Source organism: Molothrus aeneus, chromosome 9, assembly GCF_037042795.1.
Source record: "Molothrus aeneus isolate 106 chromosome 9, BPBGC_Maene_1.0, whole genome shotgun sequence".
NCBI classification, from domain to species: Eukaryota; Metazoa; Chordata; class Aves; order Passeriformes; family Icteridae; genus Molothrus; species Molothrus aeneus.
The window spans coordinates 16,959,156-16,984,344 of NC_089654.1; the positions used below are offsets into that span (position 1 = coordinate 16,959,156).

Genomic DNA, 25,189 nt, shown 5'->3' on the forward strand with positions numbered 1-25,189 from the left:
GTCCAACCACCCCTGCCAAGGCAGGGTCACCTAGAGCAGGTAACACAGAAATGTGTCCAGGTGGGTTTTGAATGAATCCAGAAGGAGGCTCCATGGCCTCCCTGTTCAGCCTGTTCCATTAGCTTAGCTAATACAGCTGTTGCTAAAAACTGGAACTGAGGTTCAGTTCATCTCCTAAAATGGCAGCACCCCGATGTCAGTGCAGAGGAGCACATTGCCCAGTCCGCTGCCCACGGGCCGGCCGCGGCAGCCTCCGGTACCCGGCCCGGGCCTCGCCTCGCCAACCACCGCGGCAAGAAGGCGGACCCAGGGTCATTCCACACGGCAGGACCAACAACGCCAAGGCGGGGAGCTTTTCCCCGAGCCCGGCCGGGGGTTCTGCGGAGTGGCGGAGCCCGGACCCCCCCCACATCCCCTCAGGTGCGGCGGGAACAATGAGCGCCCCAGCCACAGCGAGCCCCGGCGGCGCGCACAGATCTGCGCGAGGCGCGCACGCCTAAAGTAGTTCCTCTTTGTTCACCAGCGGCCAAGGCTCGGCTGCGCCCGTGTCCCTCCGCCGCGGCGCCCCGCGCCCGCCCCCGGCGCTGCCGGCGCAGGCGGGGCCGCCGGGGCGGGGCCGCGGCCCTTTGTGCTCCCAGAATGCACCAGCGCCTCCTCCGCGGGAAACAAAAATGGCGAGGGGCTGCGCTGGGGCCGGGCTGCCCGTGAGGCGGGTCTGACCGTCCCTCGCCGCCTTCTGGCTCGGCTCCGCGCCCGGGGGCCCGCTGCGCATCGAGCGCCCGGCCGCACCTCACCGCGCCGCCGAGGGAGGCTCCCGAGCTCGCCGATTTCCCTGTATGAGGCGGTTGGCACCACTGGAGAGACCGAATGAGGTGAGGGTGGGGGGGAGGGAGGGCCGGCCGGGCCGGGCCGGGCCGGGCCGGGCCCGCGCGGTGGGGGGAGCGCGATCCCCGCAGCCCCGGCCGCCGGTGCCGCATCCCGGCGGCGCAGCGGGGAGCGCGGCCAGGGGCCCGCTCCGGCGCGGGGAGCCCGAGGCCTGGGAGGGAGGGAGGAGGGAGCGAGGGGGAGGGAGCTCCCTGCGAGCGGCCGCTGGCAGGCGAATGTGAGGGGTCAGCGGTGCTCCTCGGTGACCAAAACAAAGGGAGGGAGGCAGCGGGCCGGTCGGCGGGGCCGGGGGCTGCAGCGCTGAGGTGCCAGCAGCCTCGCGCCAGCTGTATTTCCATCTTCTCCTTCAAGGATATTGTCCGAGTAGGCTGCGTTTGCTCGAGTGCGAAGGGAACAGCACAAAGAGGTAGTGGTTTTCGTTGGTAACTTTGTGTTTGGGGATTTTTTTTTTTGTTTGTTTGTTTGTTCTGGGTTTTTTTTTTTTGGTGTGGCTTTTTTTTGTTGGGGTTTTTTTTTTGGTGTTTTTTTTTTTTTAAGTACCTCATCTCTTAATTTCTGTCAGGCTTGACGATTTGAATATGCACAGCAGGCTTTTAGTCCACTTAAATGTGATAACTGTTGCTGGCTGAAAGGATATGCAGTAATGCATTTTCCTTTTTTTGCTATTGAATTCTGTGGAAAGAATGGGCTGATATCTCTTCCAGTGAAAGAGAACAATATGGTTCTGTGCTGGATGCTCTGGACGCTGATATTGGTGTTGAAATACGAGGGCTTGTCGTTCATCCATAAAGGATCAGGGTACTATTAAAAGTAGAGGGCCTGCATAATTAAATGAAAGGCTCTGCCAGGAAAGCAGTGTAGCATTGTGGTTGTTTCTGGAATGTGTGATAGGCCCAGCTTATCATAACTTTTAAAGCATAAACAAAAAGCGTAGCAATGGATAATGACATGGTTTTCTTCTGACTTAGTTTAAGGGAATGTGATCAATGATATATGCTCAAACTGCCAAAACTGTGGGATAGTAACAAAAAGTTTCCCTCTTGTTTCTTTTTCTTTTGATCTGTAATCAGGTTGGTAAAAGTTAACCTGGTAATGTTTGTCCCTTTTTTTGAGAGCTCAAATTGCATTTAATTTGAAAACATTTGGGATTAAGAGAGGAGGTGAAAATGTTTAATTTCTGTCTTATTAGAATACAAGTTAATGACTTCATAGCTTTTCATTTAAAGGAGAATAAGGGAAAACAAAGATTGAACATATGAAAGGAAATGCATAATGTAGTGAAAATGAGAACAATCTTTGCAAGGAGCTGCAAGCTGTGAAATGTGGATCTGTGCTGAGACTATAATGTAGTAATGTTTTCCACAGTTAATCCTTCTTTTGTCAAGTAAAGGTGTGTGTCTTCCCATCAACCTGCCTTTTCTGTTCTGGAAAGAATTTAAAATCAGATATAGATGCTTCTCATATGACTTAGTATGGCTAGTCAGCAGGGTATATATATTTTTTTAATAGGTGAAAGAGACATGTATTGATAGTTAGTATGAAGTTATGTTTGTCCTTCCCTGCACCAGGAGATCAAGTAAAATTTATGAGAAGAGCAGCTGTAACAAATAAGTTCCAGTTAATTTTTTAGTAGACAGTGGACTTCAGTATTCCCTGGAGATGGATGGGAATTAATGTAGAGGCATTGAAGCACATTTTGTGCTCCTCATGTGGGTTGTGGGGAAGGAAGCTCGGAGATGTGACTAGAGGCCAGCATGGATCTTGGATTAGGTTGTGAATTGGCTGCATTTTTGTGCGAGCGGCCACTGGCCCTGCTGCAGAGTTGGTTTCACCTTCTTCACAGGCCTTCCTTGCCGGAAATGGAGGGGAAGTGTGTCTGAGCAAAACACAACAGGAGAAGAATTATGAAACCACAGGTATGGCTGGAGAGATAATCTCCATGCAGGAGTGAAATCAAGATGCTGACCTTTCCTTGAGAGAAGGAGCGCTAATGATGAGGGCACTCCTGATGAGTCTGGAAATACTTCATTAACTAAGTATCTTCCAGGATATCACTACTTTACTTAGATCTATTTATTGTATAAATTCTGTGGAACGCTTATGGAGATTGATGTTCTTGCAGACTAACCTTAAAGAAGAAAACTTATTGTTATGGGATTTTGGTCGGCTCTGAAATCCTTTTCCTTCCCCACTTCTCTCAGAGCAAGGTAGAATGTTGTCTTTTATTTCTTTCATTGCTGGGGTGCATGCTCAAACTCCCTTAGGTCTGTTGCTGTGTACACTGGATTTGGATAGTGTAGAAACCCAAAAAGCAGTTGCTGCATTCATAGGGGTGCTGAGGATACAATTAAGGGGAATTATGGTCAGAAAAGGTGTCTTGTGACCCTGTACCATTGTTTTCTCCCTGTACCTTCATGTGCAAACACATGATCAGCCCCAAACAAATGGCTCTTGCAGTACATGACTGCCCTGTCTTTCTTCCCTACGTACTAAATGCGTTATTCTGTAATGATCTTTTAAACTCTAATCCTTTCACTATTTATATCAAAGAGATTTAAAACACTTCTAGTTATTTAAGATTTCTTGAGGGAAAATGTGAGCAAAAATAAAATCACAAATGACTGTAGTATTATGAACATGGGGGTACACTTATCCTGCTGAACACCTCTTTTTAACAGTATGCATCAATCTTATTAAGGACAGTCATATTTCACAAGGTCAGAGGGCAAAACCAGAGTATTCTATCTAGATGCTGAGGTTTTGTGTCACAAACAGTCACTTTCCTTCAGTCCTCTGGCTGAACTTCTCTCTGATATGCAACAGATTCATAGACATAACTGCTAATCAGATTAATAAGATGCCGGGCCTCGCTTAGTTTTTATTACCAGTTTTTTATTTCTTAGAAGCAAAATTTATTAATTTTGTCACTTAACGTGATGTATATGCTTTTGAAAGCATGGATCTATTTTAAAAACTCACAAATGAAGAAGGAACCCCAGGCTAAGGTTGGCTGGGAGTCAGTTTTGCAAGATTGTCTGGGGATCTGACAGACAGAGAGCAGAATACCAGCCAGCAATGTCCTGTGAGCTAAGGCAAGTGGTATCCTGGGCTATGAGAACAGAAGACTGAGGGGAAATGAATATTTCCTTCTATGCAAAGTCATTAGACAGCATCTCAGCAGAATGCTGTGTTTGGGTGCTACCACTGCAAGAGACCTCAAACTAGAGGAGTTTGGTGTAGGGCCACCAGGACAGTCAGGGATGGCAGCACTTGCTCTGTGAGAGGAGGCTTAGGGAACCAGGTTCATTCAGCTTCAGGGAGATAAAACTGCAGCCTTGCAGCTCCTGTGAGAAAATCAGTGTGATCCAGTTAGTCTCTTCACAGCAGTACTTGGCAGGAGGATAAGAGGTAACATGCCTACATTGGAATAAGAGAGATTGTGATGGGGGAGGGAACATCCCCCTCTCCAGGGTGGCAGCTCAGCAGTGGACCAGGGGCACAGGGTGCTTTTGTGGCTGCCTGGCTTGGCCTCATGGCTGATGCTATGCTGAGCAGGACTAGAGAATTCCTGAGAGCCTTTCTACCCTGAATTATTGTATTATCCTAAACAACACTTAAAACCAAAAGTCATTTTGGTAATGTATTTCTTATCCCCCAGTCATTACTCTCTGCTTTTCTAGACTGAGGGATGCCAAGATTATAGTCCCCTTGCTTTTCTTTGGTACAGTTGGCTTTTGATTGTACCAGCATGCAAAATAGTGTAAAGATAAAGAGCTTCAAGTGTGTTTTGTAGATGTTGTATGATACAGCACATTGGAAAAGCAATATTCATTTCAGTCTTTGAAGTAGTGTAAGGGAGAGACTATAATCTCGATTTGTACTTGATCCTTTGCTCAATAAAATTAATGGCAATGTACTAATATAATAGCCTGTTTATGTGTAATTGAAAAGTGACTGCTGCAATAACATTGGTATTATGAAAAGCAAAGTGATTTTTTTTTTCTTTTTCGTTACCTGTTGAATCAACCTGATCTGAGGTTTGGACCTGGGTTGGGGTGGAGGAAGCCAACCTAAGTTTGACTTGTCATCCTGTTAATTTTGACTGTCTTCTTGGCCCAGCAGAATCTTATTTGGGGGAGGAAAGTGTGTTTGCCACAATGAACAGATAGTGCTTGGTATGAGACCTCATAAATAGTGGGAAAGCTGAAAGGAAGAAATGTGGCCAGGATCCAACATTTCTCCAGCTGTTAATGTAGGTACCACATCCAGGTCACCGGCAATGTTGGAAACATGGCTTGAGCTTGGTTATGTGGAGCTGGGTAAACAAGCTATGATTATTACTCTCAGACAAGGTTAGTTTCCCTTTTTTGCTGTCTTCTAGCTGTGAGCACTTGTGTACCTGGCTTGTTTAGTCACCAGATCTCTCTGTGAGGTACTTCAATTTGTTTTAAATATCAGTCAGTGAATTCATATTAAGGGAAAGAAAACTGAACAGGAAGTTGATGGAGAAGCCAGCTTGTTATTCCAGAGTTGCTGGGAAGGAAGCAAGCTGCTGTATTGGTTAAGCCATGTGTGAAACTGCCATGAGTTTTGTGTGTTCTGAGCCCTTGATACACCTCCATTCCCCTCATTCCATGTGAATGTTAACTCCTGTTTTAAGGAGAGAAGACTACTGGTATTTTACAGCATCTTACAACTTCTTCATAGTTCATTTTTCTCTAATAAAGGGTAATAAAGGGCTAGTTTGCAACTTCAGACCAAAAAAAGTTGCAGTTAATCAGCAGTAATTTCATACTTCCAGAATCTGAAGTGATTATCTCTAGTTGTCATAAGGTCTTTCACTATATTTTCCTTTCCTGTGGGATACCACATTTCCAGTTTTGAGATAGAGCCCAAACCTCTGTGGGCTATCTTAGTACAATGCTCTGTGAGATTTCTATCTGATTTGTCCTCTGACAAGTCTTTAAAGTAATCATCCGTTCACTGTGATTTGTATTTACTAGGAATAAATGAGCTATTTGTCCCACTTTTGAGTTTTCTCAGCAGATTAAAAATTTTTTTAATGTTCTTTGGGCACTTTGTTGTTGAAACTTAGTATCTTTAATGCTTCCAAAAACTATCTGTGCTTATAGGATAGCTATCATCTGTTACTGTTGCAGCATTTATGAATCAGGCAGCTCTTCTTGAAAAGTTTCCTGAAATTGTATGGATTGTTAGTGAACCTGACTAGTTCAGTCATGCAGTCTGGCAGTGCCAGCTGAGGGAGTTTGTGTCCCAAGTTGCTTGTTTGCATTTATTCAGTTGTGCTTACAAACAGTTCTGTTAAACAGATCCGTGAACTGAGATGGCTGGGGGAAAAAAAAACCAACAAAAAAACCAACCACCCGTCAGGGGAGTTTTTCTTAACAGTTTTTTCACAGCAGTTGTTGAGACTGAAGGAGTACAGGAATATGAATGATTTTAAGAAAAAGACACTTGGAAACAAGAATGCACAGTCTCTTTTTAATCCTCCAGCCTCTTCACATATTTTCCCCCCAGCTTTTCCACTTCTTCCTTTTGTAGGATAGCTGTAGAAGTATGAAATGAGCACCAAAATTTTCTAACTGCTGATAAAGAGGTTAGAGTTGCAAGTGAGTCAAAACTAACCAAACTAATTTTGATAAATACAATGCTAGGTGCAGTAACTGCTTATGGTTCATAAATCAGACTGATTTGGGTAGTTGACTTTGGGAGGAAATTTGCCATTCCTGTTGACAATAACAATTAATGTCCTGCTTCTGCAATGTATTATAAACTAATTCATTAAGTAGATGAATAGAAGGTATCTACCTGTCTTACTTGAGAATATCTGTGGCTATGGTCTAGACTCCAAGGTGAAAATCAGTGAGCATTTTCAGTACTTTGACATCAACTTCTCAAGAAAAGGTGGAAGTGCATTTCTATTTTCAAACGTATATCAGTGTGCAGACACAGTTTACTGACTGCCACCACTAACTTCTGAAAAATTGTATGGGTATATGAGTACTTGTTTTTGGTTTTGCATTTTAAGTGCTAGAATAAAATACAGCACAACATCCTTAACATTGAGTATTAGATGTAAAGCCATACATACTGTATGACATAGAGTGTAGCTTGGTTGTGAAAGTTAAATGAGATCATGTCGATCTTTATATTGTATGAGATTTTTTGAAAAACAGCGTATCTGATGGATATTGTGCAATTATAAGTTCTTGGAGAGAAGTGTTTAAGATGGTGGAGAAATTGTTATTTCAAGATTACTAACCATAGTATATGTTAGGAAGGTGCTATGAAGCTAACTTTAAGGAAGACTGGAAAGCAAGTTGCTGGAAAATGTGGAACTTTAACCTTCTTGCTTGCCAATTTTAAAATTCAGTTTGCATTTGAACTTCCAACAAAAGTTTTATTTTAATGGTAGGTGTAACTTTTTGGCATTCCACTACAGCAGTTAGAGCTGTGACAAGACAGATGGGCAAGTTAGTAACATTTTATGCGTGTGGCTTTTACACTGGTCTGCACTGCATTTCTTGTGCAGTGGTTCTGGACGATACTTCAGAGACACCTACTTTAAGTAACTTAGGTCCTGTTCATTAAAGTCAACTTGTTAAAACAGTTGGCTTCCTACTTAATCGCAGTCAAAATCACTGAGGGAGTGTTCCCCTGGAGAGAAACTTCCTATCCATGTGGCAAGCAACTGTTAAGTTACTGTCAGCCTATTGTAATAAGTAACCCTATTTTCAGTGTCTGAAATAAACCATGAACTGCCACAGCAGGAGCTGCTTCATGAACTGTTCAGTTGTCACTTCAGCACTGCCATCACTCACAAAGAGAGCAGTGTGGACAATGGAGAAGTGCCTGCTTTATTGGCTCACATCTTTGCTGGGTATCAAGGTTCTTCAGGGGCTGAAGCTGCTATTGTGTGTTTATGTTGTTGTATAAGTGAATGTATAGATTCATTTAAGTGTTTTGTGTCAATAAATGATGCACTTTTTTTTGGTTGTGCTTCAGTGGTGTTGTAAGCCAAATTTTGTACTTAAAAGAATGTTTTTGAAGACTTTTTTAAAAATAAAGCTCACAGTTGTTTTTAAAGTGACAATCAGTACTGTTTATGATAAATGAATTTATGTCTTTTTGTGTACTTGGTACAAGATCTTTCACACATTTCAAGTACTGGAAAAGAAGAATAAACTTTCCTGCCTTGTAGCAGGAATGGCTACCTATTTCTAGACTAGCCTAGCTAGGCTAACCTAGCTTTTCCTAGGGTCTGAAACCCCAGAAAAATTTTTGAAAGAAAGTCTTTGAACCTTTCTGAGGGTAGTTCTGTCAAACCCGTTGTAAACCAGATGTCAGTGCCAAGAAAGCAAGAAGTAAACGTCCTGGGCTGCACTCTGCTATGGTAAACCTATTTTGAATGCTGCATGTGTCCTGTCTCATTTGTCAGAGGTTTAGAGTAGAGCTGAGGAAAAGTAGCAGTAACTTGAATCAGCTTTTGTGTAAGAAGCAGCAGAATTGGTAAGATTCTTTATCTGGGAAATCTGGCTGGGTGTTGGGTCTGAACATTGTTATTTGCCCCATGAAGAGAGAAGGTGGAAAATGACAGTTTAATTTTCTGATGCTGTGAGGAAGGATGTCAGATGAAGTGATAAGGTGTCAGCTGTGAAACAAGCCAAAGGATTTTTTTGGTCCTCTGGTCTTCCCTGGTCACCCATCTGAATATTTTTGTGTTTGGGATCAAGCAGAACTTAAAGTGGTGACCCAATTGTGCATGAGGATGCCAGAGGCCCATTATAGCTGCTCTTACTGTCATGTCATTGTTGAATGTCACTTAGATTATAAATATGCTTAAAGCAGCTGATTTTCTTGTGCCTAACCTTGGTTTAAACTGTTTAGTGTGGTATTTGAAGCCATTACCTTTCTAGTTTTATTGTCATATTGTGAGTAGTAAATTCTTTAGAGAGACGATTCCTTTCTCCTTGAAGCTGTAGAGCAACTTCTCAAATATGTGTATAGCAATTCTCAACCTATATGGGGCACTAATTAGTTTACTGGTTTTGTCTATGCTTTGAGATTAATTCAAATGTTGATGGTGCTGATAATGTACCTAAGATATCTTGAGTGAGGTGAAACTGCTCTTCAATTGACTGTATCCTGTTTAATTCCCTGCTCCCTAACTGTGTTTGCATCCTAGTTACACATACCTGCAGTTTCTAGAGAAAATACTTGTGGATATACAAATGGTAACTGTATTACATAGTCTCAAATTCTGAGTATTACTTGTGAAATTCTTCCTTGTGCAATCTCTGGTCCTGTTTTATAATTTTCTCTATTTTACCGCTTTAATTGAAGTGTATGTCAGACGGCTAGTCTGACATAAAAGTATATCCACACTTACATATAGATAGACTATATGTTGTGGAATGTATGAGGAAAAATGCTTATTGATACAAATAACTTACAATTTTGGGTTTCATATATGAAGAAAGGTTGCAAGATCTGTTGTTTTTCTTTCCTCTCTGTTAGAGTAAGGTTGGAAAATAACAAGGCAAATTGATTTTACATAAGGAATTCCACATGTAGAAATTCTTCCTGTGCTGGAAAGCTCTACAGCTATGCTTAGTGGCATTGCATGGTTCTGTGTTGGTGGTACCTCAGTGTGTACCCTGAGCCAGCATAATGCTCAAGCTGTACTCTCCCAACCAAGGTAATGCAGTTAGAATTGGCTTGGGATCTTTTTAGCTTCCTTGGAATTTTAGAAAACTGGCAGTGATTTGAGTTTTGTATAATTAATCCTGTATTGAATGTTTTTGATGTGTTTTTCAATGCTTCTGATGATTTTATGAAGAGTCTCTGAGCTGGGGATGAGCATCCCCCTCCTCATTTACATTTGTTGATTTCCTAGAACACTTCTCTTTTATTAACTTGTTCCTTACTACTACTTAGTAGCAGAGGCACTGCTACTAAAGGTGTGTAAAGTTACAAAAGACAAGCAGGTCTCTTGCTCCCTGGAGTTGTGTTGGTATTTCCAGTGGTTCCTTTAAGCCAGTCCTGGTTACCTCCTCTCCTGCTTGCCCCCCTCAGAGACTCCGCGGCAGTGGGAAATTCACTGGTCCAGAAGCGCTCTCCTTCACGTCGCAGCCACAAGAGCTCAGCGTCTCTGGCCAAGCAGTCGGTCCATGATGGACAGAAAGCCAAAAAGCCACTTTGTAAATTTGAGGAAGGTCAGGATGTCCTAGCTAGATGGTCAGATGGCTTGTTTTATCTTGGAACTATCAAAAAGGTAATCGCATTTTTTAACTTCACTGGAGTTTTAAAGTGTCGCATACTGTTGAAAATTGCAGTATTATTGGCTCACTTATGTAGTATTAAATACATTCTTCTGTTTGGTGCTTTTACTCATGGCTTCCACTGTATTTCTGTCTTTCAGATAAACAAACTGAAACAGAACTGCTTCGTTATATTTGAAGACAGTTCCAAATCCTGGGTTCTCTGGAAGGACATACAAACAGGCAAGAACTTCCATGAAGTAGTCATTGTTTGGTATCCTATTTGTTTAGATTACTGTTATCTGTTAAAAAAGATTATTATATAATATTCTTTTATTCTAAAGAGTGATATAATTTAATGTGAACCAAAACCAAAAATTAAACAAATAAGAAAAAAAAATATTTTCAAACAACTGTCATTGAAGTTGCTGTTTTGTTCTGGGCTTTTGTTTGTTTGTCTGTTTTCACATGAGTGGGGTGGAGAAAAAAAAATCTTCTAAAAATAATCACTTCTAAAAATAATCACATTTGAGTTTGTTTGGGTGGGGGGGGATTAGTTCTCTGCCCTAACAGAAAATTCCAGGCCCTAATTTACACCAAGCTTATATTCTTTGTACCGTTTTCAGTTCAAACAACAGAATATGGAAAGAAACGAAAGCTTGGTGAATCTTATGTTTGAACAGAGTTTGGCCACTTAAAAGGAACACCATAACTGTTGCACATAAGAAACCATTACAGGCTTTGGAGTACTCATGTGATATAAAGAAATGTGTAGTTATCAAGTGAGGCACCCATCATATAATACCTTACTGGTTTTCAGACATTTCAATAATAGTTAATGTTTTTATAACCTAATGCTAATGAAGCATGGATGATAATTTATTCTGCAAATCAGTTACAGTTTCCTTGTTGTACAAACAAATGGAAATCTGCTCTGGCTCTTTTTGATTCTTGATGTCTACTTAAAGGAAAAGCTTTGTATTGTAATAGCAAAAAATCAACTGCTTTATTTCTTTAAGCTTGTAAAAAATGCTGTTCTGCTGTGTAGTACTAGTTTGTTTCATTTATCCTAACTATCAAAATTTAATAAATGAGTATGAGGAAAATTTCAAGTTGATGACCCTTATGGGTCTCTTCCAACTCAGATAGTATTTTTTTTTAGGTATTTTTAGCCTAAATTTGCATTCCTTATTCAGTTACTGGACTTTTATTGTTAATGTTGAGGAACCATGGACTGCATAGTCAGGATGCTATACAAAACCTATAAATATCTGATAGCTTATCATACGTGATATAAATATTTATAACACAGTCTGTACAAAATGTCTGAATATGTTCTTATTAAGAAGTTTGTCACTGTAACAGTGTGTTTCTACAATGCATGCATCTCTAAGTGAAATTATGTACATGTGGTAACTGTGTTTCAACTGCAGATATAATCTGAAAAAAATCACAATCTCATCTTTGTCTAGGAGCCACTGAGAGTGGGGAAATGGTCTGTACAATATGTCAGGAAGAGTATTCAGAAGCACCAAATGAAATGGTTATATGTGATAAATGTGGGCAAGGTAACTAGATTTTTTTTCTATTTACTGCATTTTAAAAGATGTTTTGATTTGTTTCACAAAGGAGGATATTTGCCCGGCTATGACTGACTGCTCAACTGATCTTAAATTTTGTAGCCCTTAGTGGCTATTAACAGCTCAGTGAAAGATGATAATCCATGTTAAAGTGACTAACACCCGTTCTGTAAGTCAAGATTATTTTTTTCTACTAAGAAAATTTAAAAGACCATTTTGAATGTGTTACCAATCTTTTTGTTCAGGTTTTTGGCACTTAATTATGGATAATGCCTGATAGTTGCATTAAGTTACGTGCTTTTGGCAACATAGCTAATTCGATGTAAGCTTTTGTCATTTTAATAACAGTTTGGTTGATCATTTTTCATCCAGGTTACCATCAGCTGTGTCACACACCAAATATTGATTCCAGCGTGATTGATTCAGATGATAAATGGCTCTGTCGACAGTGTGTATTTGCAACAACAACAAAGGTGTGTTTCTAGAAAAAAATGTTAATACATTTCATATTGCATGCATCTTTGTTTTTGAAATTGAAACAACAAAAAGAAATGGCATTTTTTCAGTGATTTCTTTATCTTTGATCTGAACTCAAATTTTGTATGTTGAGAAATAATGCTGTTTTAGAAATTGACAATATTACACTCTTAAACATGCTAGTATAAAACATAAATATACCTGAAAATATTTGACTTGAAAATTATGAAAACTTTTCTACAATCAAATGAAAAGCTTTGGAAATTTCAGATATACATGACTGGTTTTTGTAAACTACTGTATCTGTTCTGGCTCAGAGAGGTGGTGCGCTTAAGAAAGGACCAAATGCCAAAGCACTGCAAGTCATGAAACAAACCTTACCATATAATGCAACAGACCTTGAGTGGGATGCAGGTCATAAAACCAACGTGCAGCAGTGTTACTGCTATTGTGGAGGACCTGGAGAGTAAGTAAATGGATAATATGTAAGAACTTTGCTCTACTGCAGCTACAAACTTGGACTCTTTTCTTCTAGACTTCCTTGTGAACTTGTTAGTTTTTGTTTCTGTGTGTGTGCATATCAGAAACTGGATGCAAAGTGGGATTTTGACTTCTCTGTACATTTGTGAAATGTCTCCCAGTGGGAAATATATTAATTTATTTTCTTCTTCCGTAAAATATTTTGGTTTGTTTTAATTTTGTCACGTGACCATCACAGTACATTCTGTAATGAGCAAGATTTTTGTCTTGCTACTTTTGATGTGTTGAGTTGGGATAAAGTTGTTTGTTGATGATCTTGCAATGCTAGGCAGAATTTTTCTGATATTAACTCAGCTCTGTCATAAGTCACAAAAGTAAATGTACTTAGAGATTAGTTTATTAAATTTTGTTGGAATAGACAGCTCTCTGATTCTACTATAATGTCATATCCTGATTTTCAGTGACTGGTAGGGGAAAGATTTTTTTTTTTTTCCTCTTATGGCATTACAGAGTCTTCTGCTGATTCTTTTTTACAAGAAAGGCAAAAAGAGGACTTCTTAAGCAGGTAGAGATGAGTACTCTGGTGTCTGCATGAATGAGTGAAAGACTAAGATAGCATTGTAGATTTGAGGTCAAGGCAAGTAAAGAGTCCCACAAAACAACAAAGTTTTTGAGGGTATACACACAGGACAGAGCTCTGGTTTGAGACTTGAACAAACATAGCTGTCACTTTTGCATGGTTCCTTTTCTCAAGGGAGAAGCTGAAAAAGGAAAAGGTGTAAACTATGAGGTTTCTTTTGAGGATTCAAGTAGTTGGATCCCCAGAACAAATGTTTGTGACATAATGCAGTTGTGTCGTGCTTTAGAAAGTAACAAGGAAGCTAACAGAAGGAGCTTATATGGAGTTCCTTAATTCTTACTGAGAATTAAAAGGTGGATGTCAGAGTAAATTAAATGATTTTTTTTCTTAATTTAATAATTTAATTAATTCTTTTACTAGGCTGTCTTTTATTATTCCTCTCTGTCTTTCCCAGTAATTAATTATGGAACTAAATGTTACTGCAATATCCATAGAGATGACTGTTTTATAACCTGTGCAAATCAGTTTGGGTCACAAGATCTATTTAATTTAAATATAATGAAGAAACAATTTTCAGTAACTTTTTAAACACATCTTGTGTCTCTTTCTGTTGTTGAAGCTGGTATCTAAAGATGTTGCAGTGCTGCAAATGTAAACAGTGGTTTCATGAGGCTTGTGTGCAGTGCCTCCAAAAGCCAATGCTTTTTGGTGACAGGTAAGAAAATTAAGCTGTATTTTGTTGGTTGTATTAAAATGTGAGGGAAATCTCACATATGAGCTTTTATTAGGGCATCCATAAGACAACAGTGTTTTTCAGAAAGGGCTTGAGTTTTGAGTAGAAGCTTATACACAAGACAGCCTGTGTTTGGGTGCCAGGAAAATGCAGTTCTTCATCTCAGTTGAACAGGATGCAGTGGTGGGTGGTGGAGAGGTGACAAATGGAGAGTTGGATTGCAGCTGTTACTGCCTTTACTTTGTGTGGAAATCCTTTATACAATAGGTGCAACTCTGCATCCTCTGTTCGTGTGTGAGGAGTTAGGACAAAAAGACAAACAAAAGTGCCGGTCTGTGCTTCTATTTGAAGAGGAACTTGGAGCACTTGCAGTAGATGAAAGAGGAAAACGAGAAGAGAATCAAAGAGCATTTCATTCATTATTTATTATAATTTTATGTGGGAATTTTTCTGGAATGTTTGTAAGAAGGAACTGAGTTAGGACCCAGGAATGTATGGATCCTTAAAATGCATATTTGCACTTTTGTGCTGGGGACATTCCAGAGCATCTTAACTGATACAGTCACAGGTTGAGGGACTTCCTCAGGCAGATTGAAGCAGTGGTAGCAGGATGAAATCAAAGAAGTACCTTGTACCTGGCCCAGTAGGTATCAGCACAATTATAAAAGTTGCTAAAGTAAAGAATAAAGGGACTCAGAAATACTACATGGCTGTGTTTCTAGCTTGCTTAACTTTCATTTTTTTTGTGATCAGGGTGTTTAAATGCTGTGTGTATGGACACTCATCACCCAGACACGTATACGTATACATTTGTGTGTATTTTTAGGTTTTATACGTTCATTTGCTCAGTTTGCAGTTCTGGACCAGAATACCTCAAACGTTTACCCTTGAGATGGTAAGTATGAATTTTTAAAAAAAGGGTGAGTTGGATACATGCTCTGCTTTTCTTTTTGATGTTCTGTTTCTCCTTGCTAAAATGGAGATCTGCTTGTTAGCTTGGGCTGTTTCCTGAGTCCTTCTTGCTGTGTGTATGATCAGGGATAAATCTCTTTCAAAATTTATCTGTAAGGGTAGAGATGTATTGTGATTGCATGCTCTTGAGATTCAATCCTGGGATCATTCAGTGGAGTAACAAGCAACGACTCACTCTTGGTGTATGTGAAGATTGTGATATCTAAGTGAAGTGGTTTTTGCAGGTTTAGGATCCTGCTATATTATCTAAGCCAAACATATTGAGCATCAGAGCACACATCCCGATATATTTTATAATGGTTTCTTTGAATAGACTTAATGGAACTAGTCTGTAATAGAAATGATATCAAATTAAGTGGATATATACTTGGTGCTAACAAATACATGGTGGAAATTACCTTGTTAAATGTTAATTCACCAAAATACTTGCATGAATTCAGAACTGATACATTCAATTATGAATTCAGACTTACTTACATATCCCATGGTTCAGACCAGTTTTGGAGTTTAAAAAAATCAGAAATGAAAGTGAGATGCAAAACAGAAGGAATCACCTGAAAAGAAATTGCAGGAGACTTCACAGTGTTGTCTGGATTGAGTGTCTTAAGTTGGGCTTTGTGTTCCTCCACCTGTATAATGCTAATATCTTTTCTACTAAATTGTTTCAAAGGAAAGCAATTGGAAGAAAAATACTTGTTTTCTCTGGTTTTTTTATTCAAATATTCTAGGGTAGATATAGCACATCTATGCCTTTACAACCTAAGTGTTATTCATAAAAAGAAATATTTTGATTCGGAGCTTGAACTTATGGCCTACATTAATGAAAACTGGGATAGATTGCATCCTGGTGAGGTAAGTAAGTAGAATACCCTTTCTTGTTTCTAAATCACAGTGCATACATATGTCCTGAAAGTTGACAAGCTGTGAACTGTTTTACTCTGGATGTTAAATCCTTTATTACCTTGAAATCTGATAATCCCAAGTAATGAAATAAAAAATTTTTTCCTTGCAGAAATAGAATGCTTTTTAAGTGGTGCATATTTTTCTAAACTGTAAAGTTTCTTCAAGTCATCTATGCAACTAATTACTTGCGTAGTGACTTTCCATTACTTAGCTGTTTATTCTGTTGCATATCTACATTCTGTTATAGTTTCATGATTCTTTGATTACTTTGATATTTTCACGTGCTCTGACCTGAAAATCTAAATGTAGAATTGAAGGCAGAGTATTATTGCATGTGAAGACCACATTCAGTGTCTCTAAGGTGTAACATGTTTTTTTATGTGTTAAATATTCTACTCCAAGATTTCTTTCCTTCCTAATTCTTACAGTGGGGGTGGTCAGTGTGTGTCCAGTTTGTTTTTGATCCTTTTGCAGTTGGATTCAGCTACTTGTCAAGGCATTTTTATTTTAGTTCATTACTATACTAGTTATTTTCCCAGTGATTTGATTACTGGGAATTTATCTTAGCATTAAAGAAAACCCATTTACTCAAGTAGATTGACTTCATATTTAACTAAGAGGACCAGTGTTGATCTTGGTTTCTGCATATGAGGTTAGATGCAAAAATTTATGACTTAAGTTCAAAGTGGGATACTGCTAGTAGAGTAAGTACTCTTTTTTTGTGCATGAAAATCATTTAGGCTTTTGAAGGTTTTTTAAAATATATGGCATATAATGGGCTGAAATTTTCTATCAGTACACTCTACTTCTGTACTTCAGTAAATTCATAGAACTGTAGTCCATTTTTATTAGCACTCAATGTGAGAACCAAGTGTATGTTCTTGGTTGAAATAAGTAACTCTTTTTCATAAATAATGGAAAATAGTCTAAAGATATGTATTTTAAACTTTGATAGAAAGTTAAGCAAACATTAAAGCATTACTAAAAATTAGAGTCATGAATACATATCTGGTTTACTTTGCTATGTATGGCATCTTTTACCTAAGTCATATAGAATCAATAAATCTGTCATATGAAGTCTTGAGCTTTGAATTAAAAAAAGGCTACACAAAATGTAATTTTCACACCATTTTATCAATAGAATGAATTTTTTAGCTATCTTACTGTACAGCTTAACAAGTATGTAAGCTGTATTTAATTTTGAATTTGGTTTTTCTTAGTATTGAGGGAAATGCAGAAGAAAATGGTTGTTCATTTAACATAATGTCATGTGGACTAGCTGTTCAGAGCAGTGGATGAGGAGGGTGGAGCTGGCATTGGCTTGGAGCACATAAGCCATTTTGAAGAAGTTGAAAGGCTGCACTCCTCTTTGTGCTCTTCCCCTTTCTGCTTCCAATCCATCCATGCTCAGTCTGTGAAAATCAGGTAACTAAGGGGAGGAAGGAAAGGGCAGATCCAAAACAAATCTGCCAAAACAAACTCACTTCTTTAATTTGTATTTTCAATTCTTTAATATTTCTACACCTTCAGAGGAACTACTGATTTGAAGTCTGAAAGTTACACTTTTAAAGGGCTAGATTTTGAATAAATTCATACAAGCTGTATTGAAATATTTAAATACCTTATTCAGAACAGATTAAGTGTCTTTCATCAAGTTGGCAAAAATTTGCTTGAAAAATCTGATTAACTTTAGTTAATTAGGGAAATGAAGGAAACAAATTAGTCACAGAAATAATTGACATGTACAATATAGTGATTTTAGGGGTTTTGTGATCTCCTTAAATTGCCACTGTTGAAAATGACATTTTAGTTTCCTTCTCCACCTATTTATACTTGAGTAAGAGGAAAAGGCTTTTAGCTGTAGGTAAGACAGTAGTAAATGGTGGAGTTATCAGAACCCCTAAGCCAGTCATTTTTAACATGTTGTTATTTAGAAAGCAATAAATATGTGGCAATTTTCTGTAGTCTAGCGTTGCAAGACCTCTAGATAGCAATGGATTGAACAGAATGCATATGGTGAAATGGAAAAGTAGTTGTTGCTTTCTGTGGCTAAAACCTCTTGAACACCTCCATTACTTTTGGTAGTCAGGTAGACTTTCAGTCTTGCCCAAAATTATGTTAAAATGTTGGGGTTTATGAGTACATTTATTCACTTTTTTTTAGCTGTTAGCATGTTGCATTCTTTGACCTTTTCTCTCTGTCATGTTTGGTGAGGATTGTATTCTTTAAAAATTATCTGATCCTGAGTTTTCTTGACTTTCTTTGAGCTGTAAATGTTGTACAGTCTGGTCTTTAGCATTCATATTAATAGTGAAGCTTATAAACTGCTGACAGCTCTATAATTAAAGATAAATTTACAAGTTTTGGCATGGCAACTGGAAATAATGGTAGTTCTGCTTGAATTGAAAAGTAGATAGATAAATATAAATGTAAACAATCTATTTTTACATTCTGGTACATAAATGTTGTGTCCATGTGATCGTCACCACCATACTTGTTATGCTTTTCTCTGTAATTATTTATGCAATTTTTCAGAGAGAAGATTTCATGTTTTGAAAGCTTGATAGGTACTTCAGGTTTTGGTGAAAGGAGGGAGGTTAGACTGGGTCTTAGCTGAAGGGTCATGAAGATGCATCTACTGGCTTGGGGTTTTTTTAATCCTAATAATTCTTCTGTGTGTTTTCCTTTCTTTTTTGTACAGGTTGAGTAGTATTAAAAAAATATTAATTGGGTCCTATGGCAGGATTTTGCCATAATTATCACAAATAATGAGGTTCTTTTGTCTATATAGTTATCCTGTTTGCAATCTCAGTTAATTTAGGAGTACATACAGAAGATTTTTTGTTAGGAGTCTTGGGAGTCTTGTTAGGATTGTTTGGGAGAGCAATCTGGTGTTATGTTCCCTCACTGTACTAAATGTTTTTGAGATGTTTTTCTTGTACTTCTTAAAAGTGAAACTCATTCTATGTCCTGGGCTTGATCCAGGCATTAATTCTGTGGATGTAAATGGGATTATGCTTAATATGCACAGCTATTATTTCCTTAATGAACTTCACATTCAAATCTATAGTTACAGTGACTAAGAGTAACTGGGATCTATCTATTACTAAAGAATTTGAGAGGTTAAATGATTTCTTAATACTTTACAGCTGGCAGACACACCAAAATCTGAAAGATATGAGCATGTCCTGGAGGCATTAAATGATTACAAGACTATGTAAGTTATTGCTACTTGTTTTAAATGTTGTTTGCCTGTTTAATCTGACTTAGGTTACAGTCTTCAGTCTATGGGATAATCACTCTGGCTGTAGATAGCACTTTAAGTTTTAAATAATGTTTCTATTTCAAACTATAACATTACATAGGTGCTTTGATTGTGACCCAGACTAAGAGAAAGAACTGTTTTGACTTCCATCCTCCTTCCACTTCACATTCTGGTTTTGAGAAGGAGGATTGCAATGGGGTAAAGAGGGGAATAAAGTAGCATTTAAATGAATATTCTCTTTGCATAATTTTGTTTTGCATGTACCATGCTATTGTAAAAGTTGAATTCCCTGGTATCAGAACTTTAACAATTAATTTAACATCCATCTAGGTTTATGTCTGGAAAAGAAATAAAGAAAAAGAAGCATTTGTTTGGCTTGAGAATTCGAGTTCCTCCTGTGCCACCGAATGCTGCTTTAAAGGCTGATAAAGAGCCAGAAGGAACTTCACATGAGTTCAAAATTAAAGGCAGAAAGTCATCTAAACCAATCCCTGATGTGAGGTAAAATAACCCAGTCATTCTAGCTCTCTTGTGGTTAATTTGGGCTACTTTAGTTATTTTTTGGTGCCAACAAAAAAGGCCTTTTCTTTGTAGAATGTTTTTTTTAAAATTAATTGTAAAGGTAGATTATTTGTGAAAACAAGGTCTCAGAACAAATGTAGTTAACTTTCTATTAGGATTCTTCTAAAAAATCAGCGTGAAATTTAGCAGTAAGAACAATAGAAAATATCCCAACTTTGCTGTCATTTGGGAAACAAAACCTTTTGCCTTACTGGATCTCTTAAGCAATAATCTAACTAGAATTCTCAGTAGGAAGAATGTTGTGAAATAGTAACTTGTATTGGTAAATATGCCATCTTTTTCACCAAGAGTGGTCATGTGAATAAATGATATTTAACACTTGTTCATTCCTCTTCAACATTTGGGAATCAGTAATGTCCCTAGAAATACATTGACTCTGTTATGTTACTATAAAGACAAAACCATGTAGCTTTGTACCTGCAAATTTTGATTTGCCAGAATCACCTCATTTAATACAATATTTTAGAAATAAGCATCTAATTGTTATTCACTGCCAAAGGAAAATATGTATTCAATGAAAACTATCATCAGTAATACAGAATAAAATACAAATTTTCTTCTAGGGAATTAAGTAATGGTATAGAAAGAAAGGGGAAAAAAAAATCAGTAGGTCGTCCACCTGGTCCCTATACAAGAAAAATGATTCACAAAACTCCAGAGTCATCTCCTCTGGTAAGGATATTTCTTCCCCCTTCCTCCCTTCCTTCTAACTGCATCATAAATGTTGAAGAAAAACATAACAAGTTAATATGAATTTATATTCTCCCCCCCTTGCTCTCAAATAAAATCAATAAAAAAATTTAAGTACTTTTTTTTTCCCCCCTTAGGATAATGAACCAGTTCCAGTGATAGAGAACCCAGCCTTGGAATTACCCTGCACTGTTGGGTAAATTAAAAAAAATCCCTCCTATCAAGCATTGTAATACCATGTCATTTATCTGTTTGCTTCTGAAATGTCAGCTCAGTTTTTAATGTAAGATTATTTTTTTGCGTGTCAAACCCATTACCTTGCAAAACAGGAAATCTGATGGAACTGCACACTCATCCAATACCTCAGATGTGGAATCCACAGGTGCTGCCAGTATGAAAGAAACTACCTCATCTAACATTTCCAGACATTATAGGTAACTACTCAGTTACTCTATCTGCTATGAAGATCAAGATTTGCAGTGTATTAATTTTACTAAAATTTTCTCAGAGTAGAGCTATAAATAGCATGGGGAAACACAAAGAAATAGGATGAGTGAAAATTTGTCTTGAATAGTTCTGTTTACAACTCAAGAGTGTGAGGATTTTTTGGTACTTGCTAACCACTGTTTTTGATATCCAATATGTGGCTAAGTGACGTTTACTGAAAAAAATTAAACTGCAAACATTTGCTGAGTTTAGTTTTCTACTAGTGGTCACAAAAGAACTGATGTACTCTGAATAAATTTTAGCAGCTTGTTGTTTTTTAGGTTTATATGTTCATGTTATAAAATACTAAGTATGCAGTGATTTTCTACAGTCAATAGAGCATGAAAAAATTTTGGCACAGAGTTTATAAATAAATTATTAACTGCAGTCAACCTTCCTTCAAGCAAAACTTTTCTCTCTTGAGTTCAGCAAATAGAAATTTCTCTTTTATTGGCGTATGTGGATTTTACTATTTTGTCTCCCCTTTCTGGTTCATGCTGTTGAGTGCTTTCATGAGTCATTTTGTGTGCATTATTGATACAATTTTCAAATAGCTCAGGTTTAATTTAGAGTTCTGAAATTGTTTCCATCTGTGTCATACTTACAGTTACCTGTCTGTAGGCAATAAGTATTTTTTGAGTGAAAAAACAACAAAAGTTATTACATGAGTGCCATGCAAATAACTGATGCTACAGCGTCCATGTTGAATTCCCTTGGAGTTAATGCTGTGGGGTTTTATTTTCAATAGTTTATCTGACTCGAGAAAAAGGACTCGAACAGGAAGAACTTGGCCTGCTGCAATACCACATTTGAGGAGGAGAGGCCGCTTTCCACGAAAAGCACTCCAGACTCAAAATTCAGAAATTGTCAAAGATGATGAGAGCAAGGAAGATTACCAGTATGATGAACTCAATACAGAGATACTTAACAACTTAGCAGATCAGGAGTTACAGCTCAATCATCTGAAGAACTCCATCACTAGTTACTTTGGTGCAGCAGGTAGAATAGCTTGTGGGGAAAAGTACCGTGTGTTGGCTCGTCGGGTGACACTTGATGGAAAGGTGCAGTATCTGGTGGAGTGGGAAGGAGCAACTGCATCCTGACTGTAGGACTGAACATTATGTTCACTGCACTGTCATCTGTAAGTACAGTTCATAATGCAGAGCCACGAGAGAAATGGTCTCTAAATGTGTTTCTAAAAAAAACAAAAAACAAAACAAAACCAGTTTAGCCTTAACATGTAATTGTTATCATTACAGCTCTTGTGATAAAGACTTATCTTTTTAAAATCGGATCTGAGACTTAAATTTTTTAATCTGAACATTGTTAGATTGTTTTAGGTTGGGATATTTTGGGTTACAATTGCTTAAAAATGTGCATGGTGTTTAAAAAAGGATGACATTTTCTAGAGAACATTCCATGGATACAGTTATTGTGATTTAGAGAAAATATTATGTAGATAGCACAAATATTTGAAAAATCTTGGTTTGTTTTCTTACCCAAATGTTTGCAGAAATGTATTTCTATTTCAATACTTTCTAGATTTCATAAGTGCAGTGTATATAATGCCTACTGAAGACTGTAAAATACTGAAGTTTTCTTTCAAACAAAGTGTAAAAAAAAAAAAAAAAAGAAAAAAATATATTGAGCCTGTAAATTGCTCTGTGACCAGACTTCGTCTTCTTAATATATTCAGTGTGTGTGCGTGTGTGTGTGCTGTATACCGAGGTGTATATGCACACACAGCCCTGGCGTGTATATAGATGTGTGATTGTGACCTATGCAATACAGATTATGGGATCGGTCAGCTTCTGAGAACACATCCCATAATTCTTTTTTCAGGAATAGTTGCCAGTATTTACACAGCAGCATTTCTTCTCAGGCTTATTGGGTGCTGTTGCTTTTTATGTACTAAGGAAAAGTGTCCAACCAGTGCAGCATGTTCTGGCAGTGGGTGCAGTCAATGATGGTCGTGTGCTCTACATTCCATTATTTTCCATTTGAATTAACCAATAAAAAATAATGCAGGATCTGAAGATTTTGAAATGAATTCTACTGGATATAACAATTTGAAAGCTCTCATGGCACTCTGATTGTAAATTTCATGTCCCAGTTATAAAGTAAGTTGACAGGAGTCGTGCAGGATTTCTACGTACATGTAGAACAGTCATATTTTGATAAATGTAGTATGAATTAAGTGTATTATTGCACAGGGTCAACAAATGTTGCCATTTGAAGTAACGTTACTGATTTTATTACAACATTACCTCTTTTGTGTTTATAAAATGTACCAAGTTTTAAATTGGTAAGATTATTTTACTTGTTTAAAAAAAATGTCAAAAAGTCTCTTGCCAGTATTAGATATTTTTTCTTTGTCTGCTACTTTTTGAGGGGGTTTTAGCCAAAGAGTAAACAGAAGAATATTTTTACTTTGGTGGTTATTCACTGTACTGTATAAGGTTAGTTTTCTTACATGCTTACAGTTTGCCACCAAAATAAAATTATGTAACATTAACAAATGACAGAGTGGTTGAAAGTGTACTGCCTGAGTTAGTACTTATTTATTCCATTACTTGGTTATTTGACTTTTTCTGCTCATCTTGAACATCTTGAAAAGGTGACTTTTTTTTTCTGAATTTTTTTTTGTCACCTTATAGCCAAAGGAAGCAGAGAAAGCTTTTTATCCTGTGTTTGGCTTATGGCTGGCTGGGTTATATTAGCTTTATAAAAATGCTAATTAAAAACTCCCACTTCTGTTTACCTTCACTAAAATGTGTGGGTTTTTTCTCACACCCTCAGCTATTAATTTAATGTTGCCTTGCCTATAGCTGCAATATTTTGATAACACAGCAACTTCATGTTAATTTTTGAATGTTTATATCTTGAGATAATGCAAAATGTAAAGCCTTTGTAACCTTACTCACACCATCTGTATTTGTCTTTATTGTTTCACTTTATCCAAGTCCTTTAATTCTAACTGAACACCAGCAGTATTTTTCATAGAGATTCATTTAACGATAAATATTGGAATGTACTTGGGGACTTAAGTGGGGGAGGTGTGGGGAGAAAATACTTGTCAAACTTCAGCTGTCCATAGACCTAACTATTGTGAATGTTGTTTTCATTTTATTACGGTGGTTGACTTAACTCTGATGTTCAGTTTGTATTTTTGGAATTGCTTTTCTCTTAGAATTAAAAGACCAACATTAAATGTGTGTATTTTTTGAGAGAGAAGAATGAGTTTTGATTCTGTACTCTTGTGAAGCACATACTTGGTGGCATCCTCCCATCCATCACTTCCCAATCACTAGCTTTCCTGTTCCTGTCCTGGAGACACTTGCCCTGCACATAGACACTAACTGGTGTTCCAGCTATGGTTGAGGGATGCTTTGTTACAAGGTGTCATGTACTGGAAAATGCTGCAATAGTGCTGCTGAAGATAGAGCTAGAGTAGTAATTAAAGCACACCTACAAATGCCTTTCTCATTTTATGTGAATTTCATTGTATGTAGTAGTGGTGTGTCTAAAGGAAAAAGACAAATGTTGCTGTATGTAATGATTTCATTTTGGTATAACTCGATCATTGTATGTACGCATGTGTGTAAATATATGTAATTCAACTTTGTTGTGGTCACTGATTTAGAACCATTTCTATGTGTATATTTAATATTTTCCATTATGTTTTATTTGTATTACAGTAGTATTTAGATAGGAGAAGTCTCTCGTGACAGTTCTAAAAATATAGATATCGCATGAATAAGACAGCAAAGAAATAATGGCACAATGCTGGTCAGAATTGTAAGATATGCATCATAGCAAACTATTTGTCAAATCATTGTTCTCAACAATACTTCAACAGGAATTTTGAATAAAACTATGGTTTTTCTATGCATAATGCATTTTGAGTGAGATTACGAAGGAATTTTGAAAAATCTCTAAGCATGGTACATGAAATGAAGGTCAATATTTTAATTTAACATGATGAAAACAAATACATTTAAAAAGGCCTTTAAAGGTGAAGACAAGCACTTTATTGTCTAGGGGGTGGGGAGGTAATTTAATAAACAGAAAAACAGTTTGTCTTTGGAACATCCTACTAAAGTGATCTTTAGTGTTATATTTTAAAAGGAAATTGGTGAATGGAGATGGAACATACCAAGGCTGACAATGGAGCAATAGAACAGAGTGATAAGGATAAACTGGACAGAAGCATCAGTTCTGTGCACAGAGGGAAGAGGAGGAGTCTTGCAAGTGCTATGCTGGTAATATGTTCAG

At 37.7% G+C, this 25,189-nt stretch overlaps 1 protein-coding gene across 1 annotated transcript; it reads left to right on the forward strand.

Moving 5' to 3' along the window:
• The first annotated feature begins 688 nt into the window (after positions 1 to 688).
• MTF2 (metal response element binding transcription factor 2) lies at positions 689 to 24,809 on the forward strand. The gene is made up of 15 exons (XM_066555805.1): positions 689 to 872; positions 9,982 to 10,180; positions 10,328 to 10,409; positions 11,639 to 11,734; positions 12,119 to 12,219; positions 12,541 to 12,689; positions 13,903 to 13,998; positions 14,843 to 14,911; positions 15,717 to 15,840; positions 19,041 to 19,108; positions 19,487 to 19,657; positions 20,302 to 20,410; positions 20,566 to 20,624; positions 20,758 to 20,862; positions 21,663 to 24,809. Exons 1-15 carry the CDS (start codon positions 868 to 870, stop codon positions 22,015 to 22,017), a joined length of 1,788 nt encoding a protein of 595 aa, XP_066411902.1. The 5' UTR covers positions 689 to 867; the 3' UTR covers positions 22,018 to 24,809.
• The last annotated feature ends 380 nt before the right edge of the window (positions 24,810 to 25,189 follow it).